Consider the following 14,845-nt stretch of genomic DNA (forward strand, 5'->3'; position numbering starts at 1 on the left):
GCACCCACCTCCCAAATCCAAATTTAACCCCTGCCGGTATGGAGTGCACCAGTCTACAGTCAGATGGATTACAACGTGGAGCAACTTTCTGTACACTGTCCTAGGGTCAGTGAGGATCTGCATACCAGAGGAGAAAATAAAAGAACATTTGCCAGCGGAGTTCAAGGACTATGCAGACACTACAGTCATCCCGGACTGCATGGAGCTGAGGTGCCAGTGCCCATCATCACCTCTTCTCCAAAGTGAAGTGGTCTCTGCATACAAGTCCCACTGTACTCTCAAAGGGCTGCTTGGAGTTGCCCCTCATGGGGCGGTCACATTCACCTTTCCACTGTATGCCGGATCTATCAGTGTGACAAACAGATCATGCAAGAGTCAGGAATTCTCTCGCTTTTGAGACCTGGGAAGGCCATCATGGTCGACCAAGGTTTTCTTGTTGATGACTTTGTGCCGTGTAAGATCTATAGGCCGACATTTCTCTCTGGCAGAACTAGCAAATGCTTTTATCCAAAGGGACTACATCCTCTGCTGGGCTTTTTTGAAGATGGAAGAGTCTCCCACCACCTCCACCCTCAAAAAAGCCTAGCAGAGGATGTACATATATTGCCTTGAGGACAAAATGTGAATCTTGTAAATATCAATTATCGGTATATACTAATCTGTTTTATATTGTTCAAGTTATTGAATATGGGTTTATTGAAATACATTCACTTTGTTCAATTTAACTAGTACTCAGATTTTTTTGGTCACCCACCTGTCAGATCTGCTCACCTACCTTTCTATAACAATTACCGTAGTTTACACAAGACACCAAAACACTCCAATGCTAATAATTTATCTTTACACTGTTAGTCGTTTACTATATAAAATTATGCTATACACATACATATGACATTAGTATAATAATATACTTATACACTGCCTGGGCAGTTGCCGTTTGGATTTTTTTGGACAGTGCCCACTGTACAAGCCTCTGGAGGCACTGTTATGATCTGGGATTGCTTCAACTAGTCAGGTCTAGGCTCAGCAACGTTATGTGGTAATAAAATGAAGTCAGCTGAGTACCTGAATGTACTGAATGACAAGATTATTCCATCAATAGATTTTTTCTTCCCTGACGGCACGGGCGTATTCCAGGACGACAATGCCAAGATTCATCGGGCTCAAATTGTGAAAGAGTGGTTCTGGGAGCATGAGGAATCATTTCCACACATGAATTGGCCACCACAGAGTCCTGACCTTAACCCCATTGAAAGTCTTTGGGATGTGCTGGAGAAGAATTTACGGAGTAGTTCGACTCTCCTGTCGTCAATACAAGATAATGCAATTCTGGATGGAAATAAATGTTGTGACGTTGGATAAGGTTGTCGAAACAATGCCACGACAAATGCGCGCCGTGATCAAAGCTAAAGGCGGTCCAACAAAATAATAGAGTGTGCAACTTTTTTTGGCCAGGCAGTGTACATGAATAATAATAATAATAATAATAATAATAATAATAAAAAATTTATGTTTAAATTGTATATGTATATCAATACAAAATTATGAAAACACAATGCATATGTAAAATTATGAGACGCAATGCATAACAGCAACATTTCACTGATGTAACATTTGTTGCAATCAGTATACACTTGTAACAGCTGTAACTTACTAACTGAGCTACTATTACTACTATTTACAATAATCAATAATTGGAATTTGTCATTTTTATAATTAATTAAGCTTTTCGCACGTTTGAAAGTCAGTCCTATCTCAATCTATTTATCTAGGGAAGCGTAGAGGTAAAAATAAAAAAGAAAGTCAATTTTTTCTTTAATTGTATTTGTGATTTCCTTGTGTCAGGGGATCCTCTGAATAAACATGTCTTCCTGTGTATAGACAACAAAGTCACACCAGTCAAATCCAGAAATCAACATCTGGCCCTGGATCTGCCAAAAGGATGGGATTTCCTCAGTGTATGTGTGCCCTCAATTGCCTTAATATATGGGCAGTCCACATATCTTGTTACATTCGGGCATTTAATTACAACAAGGCCAAACACTGGCTGCTCCTTTGGATCATACACAATCCCATCAGGTGATGACCCCGTCCATGGTGCGTTGGGGTGGATAAGGAACCCACAAGGATAGTGGTTAACCTCCCTTGCTCTGCAGTACTCCTCTACTGCTGCAGGTTCCATGTCAAGCCCCTTCCTCATGTCTGTAGTCTGATGGTAGGTCTCAGAAGCGTTTTCTCGAGATTTTCGGCAGAGCTTTGTCCCCTGGTGTGACAGACCTCTCTGAATTTGGAGGAGGTGACGCGGGATCGCCTTAGTTGGTGCCACTCAACGCAGGAATTCTGTTCTTTTGTACTGTTCTCAATTGTGTGTGCTGTATCTAGGGATGTTTCCAGGGACATCATGTGGAGCTGCTGATGTTCAGTGCAGACCAAAGAATAGGTAGAGGGTCCCAGCCTGTAATCACAAAGTGGCAGCTGTGGGGGAGAAGGGGCATCTGTGTGTGGACAGGTTTTCGGCACTCTCTTTGTTGGTAAGTGATACAATAACACACTTCCTTGTTGCACTTTTCCGTACACAGAGTCAACCAAAGGTACATCATTGGCTAAAGCCATAGTTATTATCAATGGAGCCACATCACTGGGAAGGTCATGGTAGACTTCATCCACCCTGAGTGTGGAAAGTTCAGGAAGAGGTGAACTGACTCCCTTATACAAGTTGCTCCTATAAAAAAGACAAAGAAAAAAGAAAAAAAAAAAAAGAGCTTATTGTTTGAATAAAGTAAGATAAAGCATAAGTTCAAATGAAACACCTATGAATAAAGAAAGATCTTATTTGTATTTAAGGAGTAGTAGAAAGACCTTATTTGTGTGAAAAGCCTGAAAAGATTGGGTTTGGACTTTCTTGCTTGATCGACTGACAGTATAAATACTAACAATAAATGCTAAAATGAAATTTATCCTATAATCTGTGAAAATACACAAATCTGTTAAACTGGTCACCCACCGCACGCGTAGCGTAAGCGGCGCAATGTGGCATGGCGAAGCAGCACGGTGCTGTGCGTCCTGTGTCTACACAGGTTCCATTTGTGTCACGCAAACGCTTGCTTAAAGCTCTATATTCCTAGTAGCTCTCGCAGTCTGCAGTGGGATTACAACGTGTTGTAGGATATGTAGTGTTTAGATTTTGGCCTTAGAGAGAGAAACAGGGAATAAGAATGTGGTCTGGCCTCCCCATCACAAGCATCAAAGCAAAGTGATTGGGGCAATTTTAAATTCCACTGATACCCTAATCTAGGCTGACAATCTATGGGTCTCACCTCCTCAGAAGAGACAAACCATATGGCACGGGACACCATATCGGGGGTTGGAGACCCTGCATGCCTAACATTTCCCATTACTTTTAGTTTGAATGTAATCTTTAGGTAGGCCAGTCCTTGCCATAAATTAGTCTGACCCCCCTTCCCTTCTCTCCTAAACCTTAACCCGGCATCACCCAATCAGGGCAAACATTCTAAAGCCATGCTGGGTAAGGTATTTAAGATGGCCACAGGAAAAAGTTTTTGTGTTGTGTTTGGTTTCAGAGCCTGGAAGAAGAGTTTTCCTCTTTTTATTTTGGTGGTGGTTCCTTGGTTGTGCGCTTGTAGCTGGTTTCCTTTCATCCTGTGGGGCTTATGCTGGAAGTGGGTAATACTTTGGCAAGGTCTGGCTTATCCGTCTCTCTCTCTCTCTCTTCTGGTATTTCTAGATTAGTTGTTTAATGTTTTGTATTATGTCTTCTGTTGGATAATTTAGAAGTAGAGTGCATGCATTCAATAAAGAATGTATGTTTTCATTTCATTAATATAATTGACTGCTTCTTATTGAATTCAATTATTTAATCTTAAAACCTGATATAGAGCTTGTTTTGACCTGTTGGTTGATTCCACCAGTTTTCTGTAGACTGACCTATCAAAGAATTCAGCAATTTAATTGATAATTCTAATTTTAAACATAATTATTAAATTAAATCAAATCAAATATATTTTACATGTAGGTTAAGTGAGGGGTTCTAGCATGCAATATCGTTGGTTCAGTATTCAGAGTGCTGAACAGTTTAACAAGGACATTGACTGTTGGAACCGCTGGATTCAGAAAAGAAACATATTTTTAATTAATCCTTGCTTGTCCGACAGTGTATTTCACGTATGTTCACGACTGTTGATTATGGGAAAGTGAATACTTGGTGAGAGACCTTTTTCAGTTGGTTAACTTGGTAATATTTTGTTAACTCATGTAAATACATGAGAAAGTTTGTGCTGAAGCTACCGAGACGATTTGCTACCTTAATGCTGCGTGTAGATGGAATGAAAGGAGCCACACTCGCTCGTTGGAAAATACATGTTTACTTTAGGCCTACTATTAAAAACATGACGTTATGTTCTTAATAATAAAGTACAGTAAAGAAGAGGACGGACACCCAAAGTTCGCCCCCTGCACCCAAACCTGATGAAACTGGATAGGGAAAAAGATTGCTTACTTCAAATCAAATCAAAAATATGTAAACGCTTTAAAGAATTACCATAAGCTTCAATCGCAACGTAGCCTACATAATAATCAATCTCAAACTGTATATTTATTTGTAACTGTAATTTATTTGGTTGGTTAACAAGCGTGCCAACTTTATGAAGAATATGTAATAATAATAATAATAATAATCCGTAATCAACTATTGGGAATTCCCATGTCGTCTTGTTATTCACGTAAAAACATTTAAATGATCAGATTTATTAAAATCAGCTAATCATCAAAAAGATTAATAGTTTAAACTTGAAGGGATATGAACACTACAACGCCATGAACACTGGAAGCTTTGAAGTACAAGTGCAATAAAGGCTTGCTTACAACTTCATTTATAAAATAATTTTCATCAGCAAGACCACTGAATAATCTGCTCTTTTAAAGCTCTGTGGATTATCTTATTTTTATTAACAAGCTCTTTTTGAAAGCACGGCGAACAAAGACATCACAGAAGTCAAATAGGCTGAGCAATAGTTGGTTAAAAACTACCTTCCAACACGAGCTAACAAACCGCTGCTCAGTGCACTCACTTCTACATCATTCAATTCGTTTTTCTGTAGTGTATTTTCAAATTTACCCCACCCCCTTTGCAAAATAAGATAGCAAAACTAAGTTCGCCTTTTTCCCAGGTTCCAGTTTTAATTTTGTTTCTGTCAGGACAATACAAAAACGAAAAGGCTTGTATTTTTTAGCTGCTTATAAAATATCTGGTGTTTATCTGGTTTTATCTTGTTCTCCACGACTGCAAGAGGGAACTAGGGACCACCCCCAGTAATATAAGGATGAAATATAAATCACAGCATGTATACCTAGCATTTTAGAGCATATTTCTGTGTATAAACAGGCAATCATGCCACACGGCAAGCCGAAAAATAGAACAGAAGCAAAAAACTACGCTTCAGTTTGCTTGTGCCGCACAAGTTTCGCACCCGGTTCATGCCGCGTTCGAGGCTGGTGTAGAGGACGTTGCCCGCTGCCGTTGTAATAAGAGTACTTCAACTACGCTTCATTTACGCACGTAGTACGCGTGTCATGCGCTCGCAGCCGCTACGCGTGCGGTGGGTGACCGGCTTTACAATACATACTGTAGCTGCTGCAAGTGCAGTTAAACATTAAAACGTTCTTTTTTTAAACAATAAATTAGTGAACTTTTGTTTTAAAGAATACATGAGTACAGTAACAATGTCTGAAAAAACAAATATGAACCAAATAACTACAGTACATATGCACTACACAATGTGTAAAAGCTAAAATAGTAGCCAATTATTATTAATCTCACTTTACTCATTTAAAATAACAAGGAACACAGAATGTTTGTAAAAGAAGTGGCAGAACTCAGAAATCAATCTAGTTTCTGTGAATCCCATTACTTTTACAGATGTTACCACACTAATGTTATTTATGGGATGTCATACAAAATATATATTTAAAGTAACCTTTAGCAGTATTAGATTCATAGCATTGATATGATTCACAGAAAATTGATTTGACGAACAGGAACCTGTCTCATGAACCAGCCTGCACTGAACCTGCAGGATAACTTTCCCTTACGCTCAAACTGTGAGTCTTTTGCACATAGACGCATAACGTTAGCAGTATGACTATGCTAGTGTTGGCTAGTACACAAACATGTTAAGGTCAAACATTACACGTCCGGATCTTACCTTCGTAATTGTGGATGTAGATTGAAACGTATAGTTTGAAGCCCTTCTCCTTTTTAGCTGCTGACATATGGCACGATGCTTGAATAATGCGACTAAAGTCTTTGACCGTAAGTCTGGGTAAGTCTTGAAGCGACCGAGTGAAAAACGCCATAGCTAGTCTGGTGTTGAGCACCGGAAACGAGCGCCGGAAATGAAACAGCTGGCTGACTCGGAATGCAGAAGAGAGTGTGGGTGGTGGCAGAATTTGAGATGAGCCAGGACCAGCCTCTCGAAGCACTTCATGATGGTGGAGGTGAGTGCAACAGGGTGGAAGTCATTTAGGCTTGCTGCAGAGGAGTGTTTCGGCTCCGGCACGATGGATATGGATTTGAAGGACGTGGGAACAGCTGCTTGGGCCAGTGACAGGTTGAATATGTCAGTCAGGACCTCAGTCAGCTGCCCAGTGCAGGCCCTGAGCACGCATCCAGCCTTACGTGCATTAATCCTGCTCAGTCCAGCACACATGTCGGTGAGGGCAAGTGTATGGGGCTGGTGGTCTACACGGAGTACAGCCTTGATAATCGTTGTCCCTGTCAAAGCGAGCGTAAAAGTTATTAAGCTCAACAGGGAGGGAGGTGTCGCTGGTTGGGGGGGAGGTGTTGGTGGGTTTGTAGTCCGTGATGACCTGGATGCCCTGCCACATGCGTCAGGGGTTGGAGTTGTTGCTGAAGTGCTCCTCAATCCTTAGCTTGTGGCTGTGCTTAGCCCTCTTGATGCCCCTTTTCAGGTTAGCCCTGGCTGAACTGTAGGCCTGTGCGTCACCTGATCTAAAAGCGGTGTCTCGTGCCTTCAGCATTAGGCAGACCTCTTTGTTCATCCACGGCTTCTGATTGGGGAATGTTGAATCCGTTTGAGGGTGGTAACACTGTTGATGATAGTGTTGATATAGTCCAAAACAGAGGAGGCATAGGAATCAATGTCTGTGTGGGAGTCCAGGGTGGCCTGAGTGGCAAACATACTCCAGTCCGTGTGTTGGAACCGGTGCTGTAGGACAGAATCTACCCCCTCTGGCCATACTTTAAATGTTCTAACTGAGGGTTTCACACATTTGATGAGTGGTGTGTACTTGGGGAGTAGGGACAGTGAGAGGTGGTCAGACTGTCCCAGGTGGGAGAGGGGAATGGCTTTGTATGCCTCAGCCATGTTGGTGTAAACATGGTCTAAGGTCTTGTCCCCTCTTGTAGGGGACATGTTGATGGAATTTGGGAAGTACAGTCTTCAGGTTGGAGTGGTTGAAATCTCCCGCAATAATAAAGGCTGCCTCCAAGTGTGTAGTCTGTTGCTTGCTTATGACAGCATGCAGTTCTTTCATTGCAAGCTTAGCATTAGCGTCCGGGGGGGTGTATGCTGCTGTCACAACAGTAGATGTAAACTCTCTGGGCAGAGAGAAAGGTCTACACTTAACCATGATATGTTCTAGGTTAGCATGGCAGTGACTCTTGATAATGGCATTGTCTGTGCACTAAGCTATGTTAACATAAATGCACAGTCCCCCACCTCTGGTCTTACCGGAGTCATCAGCTGTTCTATCCGTCCTGAGGATGTAGTGCCCCGGTAGCTCAATGGCACTTTCGGGAACACCGCTGTTAAGCCAAGTTTCCATAAAAATCATGACGTTGCAGTCCATAATCCTTTTATGAGTGGTGATCCGCAGTCGCAGTTCATCCATCTTGTTTGCCAGAGACCGTACATTGGCGAGGAAAATGCTGGGTAGAGATAGCCGATGAGGAGAATTTGCATCGTAATAGCAAGGACCACACATTGTAGCCAATTCAGTATCGTAGGCATGCATTCAAACACTGGGACATTTTTGTGTGCTTCATTTTCTCTGAACAGAAGTACACAAAAATGGTGCTTTGGGAAGCCGACACTGGAGGCGATGCACTGTCAGGCACAGGCAACAGGCAAGACCTAACAGGCAAACCAACCAGGGATCTTTGAGGCATTGAAATGGGGCTATAATCCTTAGCTCTCAACCCCAGCACCTTCAGCTTGACCTGACAGTCAGTCTCAAGCTCAAATGATCGGAGATGCAGCAACTGATTTTGATACTCCTGTCTACTTAGCTCTAGCTCCAGTTCTTTTAAACCCAGAGCAAGAATGGGATGAGCGAGAGACAAGCGTGAAACACCTCGATCTATGCATGGAGACACATTCAACACTGCTTCAGCCTCTGCTGTAGCCCAAATCTGCAGTGGTTCCAATTCAGCTGCAAAACCTGTGAACTAATTTTCGCCAAGTAGGATTTCCTGAGCCACCAACTGCATGACACACTAAAGAAGTTTGCTATAAGTAGCAGATTGTCCTTTGGCAACGGTCAAATTGTTCCACAGTGGGGAAAATGGTGAACTCTTCCAAATTAAATTTAGCCAGTTCAGTTAAAATTTAGTTAATAGATGAGCCCCCAGTTCTTTTATGACCTGGTCTAGGGTCAAACTGTAACAGGATGAATGATAAGGGAAATGAGTGGAGAATAGGCAAGGGAAAAGTACTGCAAACTGACCAGTAGTTCCAGTCTCTATCTGCCAGTCCAAACCTAAAGCTGGCTCGTCTTCAAAGGATACTGGGCACGGGATGGCTTTGAACACTGAGCTTTAGCAGTTAGTTGGTAGTCTGAAATCAAAAATCCGGACAGCATACCCCAACAGGGAGTTACAACTCCACCCAGAGTACCTTCAAAAACAATAAAGAAAAAATAACAAACTTGTGTCCCGAAAGGGATGGGGAGGTTTCGTAGTCCGTCTGGGAACACACTGACTGATCGGAGCACTATACGGTGAGCAGAGGGCAAAATTAAATTTGAGGTCAAGAACAAGCGAATGGTCAAACATGAGATCCAATTAGCAAACAAAGCAAAGGGGCTAGGTGAGAATCGGAATTGAATACGAGAGCTAATGGTCAGACACGCAAAATCATGGGGCAAACAAACTAGAAGGGCTAAGGCAAGAATTGGAGTCGAGGAGAACGAGTCAGTGGTCATACACAAGATCTAATCAGCAAACAAACCAGAAGAGTGAGACAGGAATCGGAATCAAACAAAAATATGGTTGAATACGCAAAGTCAAACAAAGCAATCACTATACACAACACACCAAGCACGAGTACTAAGAACTAGTCTCCACTGGTAAGTGGAAAACAGCTGATTTTTTCAAGCCGAGTAACCGGAGATGGAAACAGCCAATCATATGATGAACCAGAAAGACAAAACACACGCAAAAAATGTAAACAAACTTACGGCAGGGGTCGTAACACTAGGTCATGGCATATTGCAGCAGTAATGTTAGCAAAGTATAATTAGCAGTAAGCTAACATTAGCCAACTTCAGGCTGTTTGATTAAAATGTGGAAGATAGCCAGCAATATAATTAAAAACAAAAATATTAATTGTAGCTTGCTGTCACGCTATAAACAATCTGCAGTAAATGGTTCCTCTTGATTGTATTTCACAAAACTCTAGTCTCAAGTTTTCAAGTTATGAGGCAGAATTGTACTTTTCAGCGCTTGTGACAAGTATTTCAGCTATGTTGAATTTGGTATTGTGTATACCAGCCAGTTTATGATGTAGCAAACCCTTATCATTCTTTACACAAAGGTGTTTTGAAAATTGACTAGTTTTTTGCAAAACTATTGTCAGTTGGGTATCTTTTTTTTGAAAGCACAAGGGGCTCATTAAAAGTGGAAATCAGAGATTTAGGCCTGTATGTATATATCATGTAAATATCATATATAGAATCATAGGAGGTGAAAAAGGGACGGGACAGACAAGCACTAATGTGTAGGGAACATACCATACCAACTGTTCCTTTGATGACCTGTTTGCATGCACCTGGACTCAATTCTGGCTAATAAGACTTGTGAAAAATATTTACACAAGATTCACTGTGCTGCAACATGGGTGTGGATAGCTTTTCAGGGACTTCAGTTTGGTAGTTGGGTAATATGGAACACATCAAAAACACATCTAAAAATTGACTTTTGTTGCCAATATTGATAGAATATCTCAATTTATTGTAAAAACTTTTTCTGGAACACTGACATTTTTGGCACAATTTGGTACAGTTTGGCACAAGTAATAGTAACTATAAGGGCATGCATGAACAAAACCACTGTAGAATGCAAATGGATTGAGATATTGACACCAAAATGAGGAATCACAAACATCCATAGCTTTTGTAGCTCATCAGGGAAAAAATCTAAAACTTAAATGTTTGTTTCCTTTTTTTTGTTTGTTTACATTGTTTACATTTCTATTTCTGTACATCACTGTTGTGAAAGCGTATCAGAAATTGGATTTATGTGTATTCTGTCTACTTTCTCATATTGGTGCAGCTCTCTTCTTTAATAAAAGCTGTGAACCATACTTGTACCCTTTATAGTTTTTTAGATAGATTTGGCATTACTAAAAAACAGACAAAAAATTGGCCTATTTTACACTTGGTAGGAAGGGGTTAAGAGCATTAACATCATATGGGGGTGTATGGGGGAATATCTCTCTGGTAGCATAATTTCAAGCGGTAGCTTAATACTCACCTCTATCGACTGGCTTTTAGTTAAAGTTCCTGCTTGGTCACTGTTTCGTGGCTCTGTTTTCTTTTTATGTCTGTTTTATTATTCTTCCATCTATTATCTATACCTGCTTATCCTGAATCGCAGGAGCCTATCCCAGTGTGCATTGGGTGACAGGCAGGAATACACCCTGAACAGGTTGCCAATCTATCGCAGGGCACACACCATTCACTCACACACTTATATCTATGGGCAATTTAGAGTCTCCAATTAGTGTACCTACATGTCTTTGGACTGTGGGAGGAAACTGGATTACCCGGCAGAAACCCACGCAAACACGCAGACTCCACACAGAAAGGCCCAGGCCAGGATTCGCACCCAGGACCTTCTTGCAGTGAGACAGTACTACCCACTGAAGGGTGATGTGCTTAAAAGGTGCTGTATAAATAAACTTGACTATCTTATATTTTCCTCAACCTTCTCAGGCACTAGCCACTGCAGGAAGAGAAAATTTAAGAGATTTGGTTGGTTAATGGGGAGATACTGTCTTATTTTACCTCGGCATCCTTGTCTTTAGTAGCAGCTACCACATCTTCTTCCAGTGTAGAGACGACCTCCATGTTATTACGATGCCTGAGAGAGAGTTCATCAATGTACTGATTACTGTCTCGTTCAACTTGCTCCTCTGCTGGGGGACCTCCTCCAACCAGCTGCCTAACCCAGAGGAGTCCCTGCAACTCTTTTAGACCCTCGACTAACTTCTGGGATCCTTTATCTGTGGCCTCTCTGCTTAGCCCCTGGAAACCAGAGGGGTGGGCTCGCAGATAGCGGAGGACATTTTGAAAGGATCCACAGAGTGCCTGTTCTAGCCCTGCCAGATGGATTTTCCCCTCCTCACCCTGCAATTTCTGCCACCTTAACTCCTGAGTGGCAAACCTTTCTTCTAAGAGCTGGTGCCCCTGTAGTACTCTCATAAGCCCACCCCAAAGCACTGCTGAATTCCTCTCCACGTTCAACAGAATGGTTGGGAGGAGGACTGCTGTCTCCATCTTCCAAATGCATTCATCCAGGATTTTAATGGTACATTGCATCTCCAGAGTTTTCACCTTTTCCCCAGAGAGGTTCAGGATCTTCAGAGGTTCCTTGGTTGTCTTGGAACACATTCTAGGTTAAAAAAAAAGTCTATGTCAAAGAAGGATCCAATAATTGAAATTTATTTACTGTGCATTCATGGTAAAAACAACTTCAGTGTTCACACATTTAGCAGTTTGAAATATAAAAAACAAACATCTAGGTGTCACTGTAGGGTTTACATTGTAATATGTTTTAGAATACAATTATCAAAATTACTATAAAATTATAAGGGTTTATCTGTTCAACCAAACGGATAAGTTCTACCCAGTACACAGTCAGCTAGTGGTGAGATATAGATATGACTACGGGTGGGCGATATTGACTTAAAACTATATCATGATATTTCATGGTATTTTTTGCGGTAACGATATAAATGACAATATGAAAATAATACCATGCAATGCTATCTTTTTGGCCACAAGTCACATCAGCATACAGTCTTGAGAGCCGTGCAAACACAAACATTGATCTAAAAAAGTAAAACTTAATCCTGACCATCATCAAATACTAAACTATACCAATTAAGCTAAGTAGGCTAAAAAATAGAATATGAATTTTATTCACAAAACAAAATTCCAGTGAAAATGCAAACACCAATACTCGCAGGATTCATAATCTAACCCCAGGAAAAACAAATGGAAATATACTTTTCTTCTGTAAAAGTGCAAATAATGTTTAAATAGTGTAAACTTAACAAGTCTTAAACTATGCTGCAAAACATCAAAACAGTATATAAACACAATAATGATTCAAATCAAGTACAAGTTTGAGATGTAAACGCCGATTCTGACTTTATTCATAAACTGGGCTACATACAACAAATTAACACTTCTGGGAAATCATCTGGGAAAAAACTTGTCTTGAGGCAAGAGCTGTTCAAACCCCATGTAGTGGACCGTAATGCTAATGTATGGCTTCGTCACTCGGCTGCTCCACATGTCTGTGGTTGCGGCATAAAATTATAGACCACTATAGGCAGTATCTACTAGTGATGCGCGGATCGGCTCTGACGTCATCCGAATCCGCATGTACGCATAAATCATCCACCCGCCACCCACCCGAACAAATTATTTTCTCCAAATTAGAGACTCGCACCCGATCACGCATTACCATTATTTCTCATTATTTCGCTGCTGTTGCATATGACATACCCAGCACTTGACTCGTCAAGGTTAAGTATTTCACTAAATCGTTCCCACATGGAACTTTTCTGCCCTTCCTTTTTTTTGTTTTTAATTCTTCTTTTTAAATTTTCTCTCGGATCTTTTTTGCCTCCAATGCTGCTTAAGGCAAATGGATGCCGCAATTGGTGCAATGAGAGTCTAGTCTGCTAATTCGTGCCTGATGAAAAATAAAGCTTAAAATATGTTCACATTTTAGAGAATGTAATTAATATTTTCCTCATTAATGATGTATTATTTCACCCACCCGCAACCCATCCGCTATTAATCAGAATATTAATTTTTATGACTCGGCCTGCCCGATCCTCGGATTAACCGCGGTGCCCGCGGATGTAAATGCGATCCGTGCATCACTAGTATCTACGGTCCATTTTCTGGATCATTAGCCTGAATCCCTCATCAACAGTTCGGATTGGCAACATGTCTTTGGCTATGAAAATACCGCCGCCTCCGTCAGTTCGTTCCAGCGTTTACTTTAAAAAAAAATTTTTTTTATCATAGGGAGTGCCATTGGCAAACGTGCTGACAATACCCTTCTGAATTAAAGGAGTTTGCTTAACGTTACTTGTTGCCGCTTTCTCCTCACGCAACTTCTGGCTTTCCTCATATTCCGATCGGTGTTTTTGCTTGAGGCGGTGGGACAAATTTGATGTGTTTCCACCTTTGTTGATACGGGTTTTTGACACACTTTACAAATCACAGACGTTTGATTCACAACTGATCTTTTGTATCCGAACCACTTCCATATTACGGACAGGGTTCATACACTTTTTTACCAATGATTTTCAATGACTTTTCCATGACTTCTCCACAACCTTTAACTGAATTTCCATGACCAAAACAAATGACTTTATCTCAGCGGGACGATTTAAAATGATTTATTGTAACACAAAGTAAAATTAGGTCTGCATCTGAAACATATGGTGCCTCTCTAAAACAAATAAACATTTGTGCGAGTGCAAATAATTGTTCTGGTGCAACCTTTTTTTTTTCTCTTCTTTTTTCAGTCGAACGTCTCTTCCTCTGTACATTCGCTAGTTAGTACACTCAATATGTGCCTTGTGAGCTGACGGTGACCCTTCTAACCAATCGCGAGCTTGACATTCTTACCTTTAATGCTGATTTTAAATTGGTTAATATTAGCCTTCAGTCACTCCCTTTTGCAGCACTCCACTGTCACGCGACACAGACAGCTAATGCGTTTACTTATGTTACCTGAAGACAAAAGTTTATGTTCAATTTATTAGCGTTATCGAAAGCTGAAACGTTGAAGCGAACGATTACGGCATTTTTTTTTTGAAACATTAACGTAGTGTTTTGTGTAGCGACCCGGTTGAAACAGCTAATTTCTCCGATGCAGTTTACTGGCGGTTGATTTAATTAGCGGTATTAATGTGAGGAGAAGCGCTTTGTCGTTTGAATGCATAACACGCAATTCCTTGAAGAGTCGACACATTTTACAGTTTAACTGTTACTTGTAAACCGTACTGTTATATTGTCGTGTTTTATCAATAAAAAATCTATTGCATATATTGTTGGTGATCCTTACATTTTGGTGGGTGCTCCTAACTTTTTGAAATTGGGAGCACCAGTGCTATTTCGAGCCCTGATATATTATTGAAGCTGCACTTCCCTGGCATATTGTTGGCACAGTAGGGCCTACGTTTACTAACTGCTACATTGGCAGAAGCGTGCCTGTTGGGCGTGCCTGTAAACAGACTGAGCCAGACCGAATTAACTTCTCACAACACCAAAATACCACGAA

The 14,845-nt window shown here is 40.9% G+C and overlaps 1 protein-coding gene across 9 annotated transcripts in view; it reads right to left on the reverse strand.

Annotated features, from left to right (window-relative positions):
- iqcd (IQ motif containing D) overlaps nt 1-14,845 on the reverse strand; it is a 104,363-nt gene that overhangs the window by 60,188 nt on the left and 29,330 nt on the right. For 5 of the 9 annotated variants that reach the window (XM_064297703.1, XM_064297705.1, XM_064297704.1 and 2 more), the window contains exon 2: nt 11,323-11,929. In XM_064297703.1, coding sequence (XP_064153773.1) covers nt 11,323-11,929 — 607 coding nt within the window. The remainder of the gene's footprint in view (nt 1-11,322; nt 11,930-14,845) is intronic. The other 4 variants (XM_064297708.1, XM_064297709.1, XM_064297706.1 and 1 more) reach the window with 2 other exon arrangements.

This window comes from Anguilla rostrata, chromosome 10 (genome assembly GCF_018555375.3).
Source record: "Anguilla rostrata isolate EN2019 chromosome 10, ASM1855537v3, whole genome shotgun sequence".
Taxonomy (NCBI): Eukaryota; Metazoa; Chordata; class Actinopteri; order Anguilliformes; family Anguillidae; genus Anguilla; species Anguilla rostrata.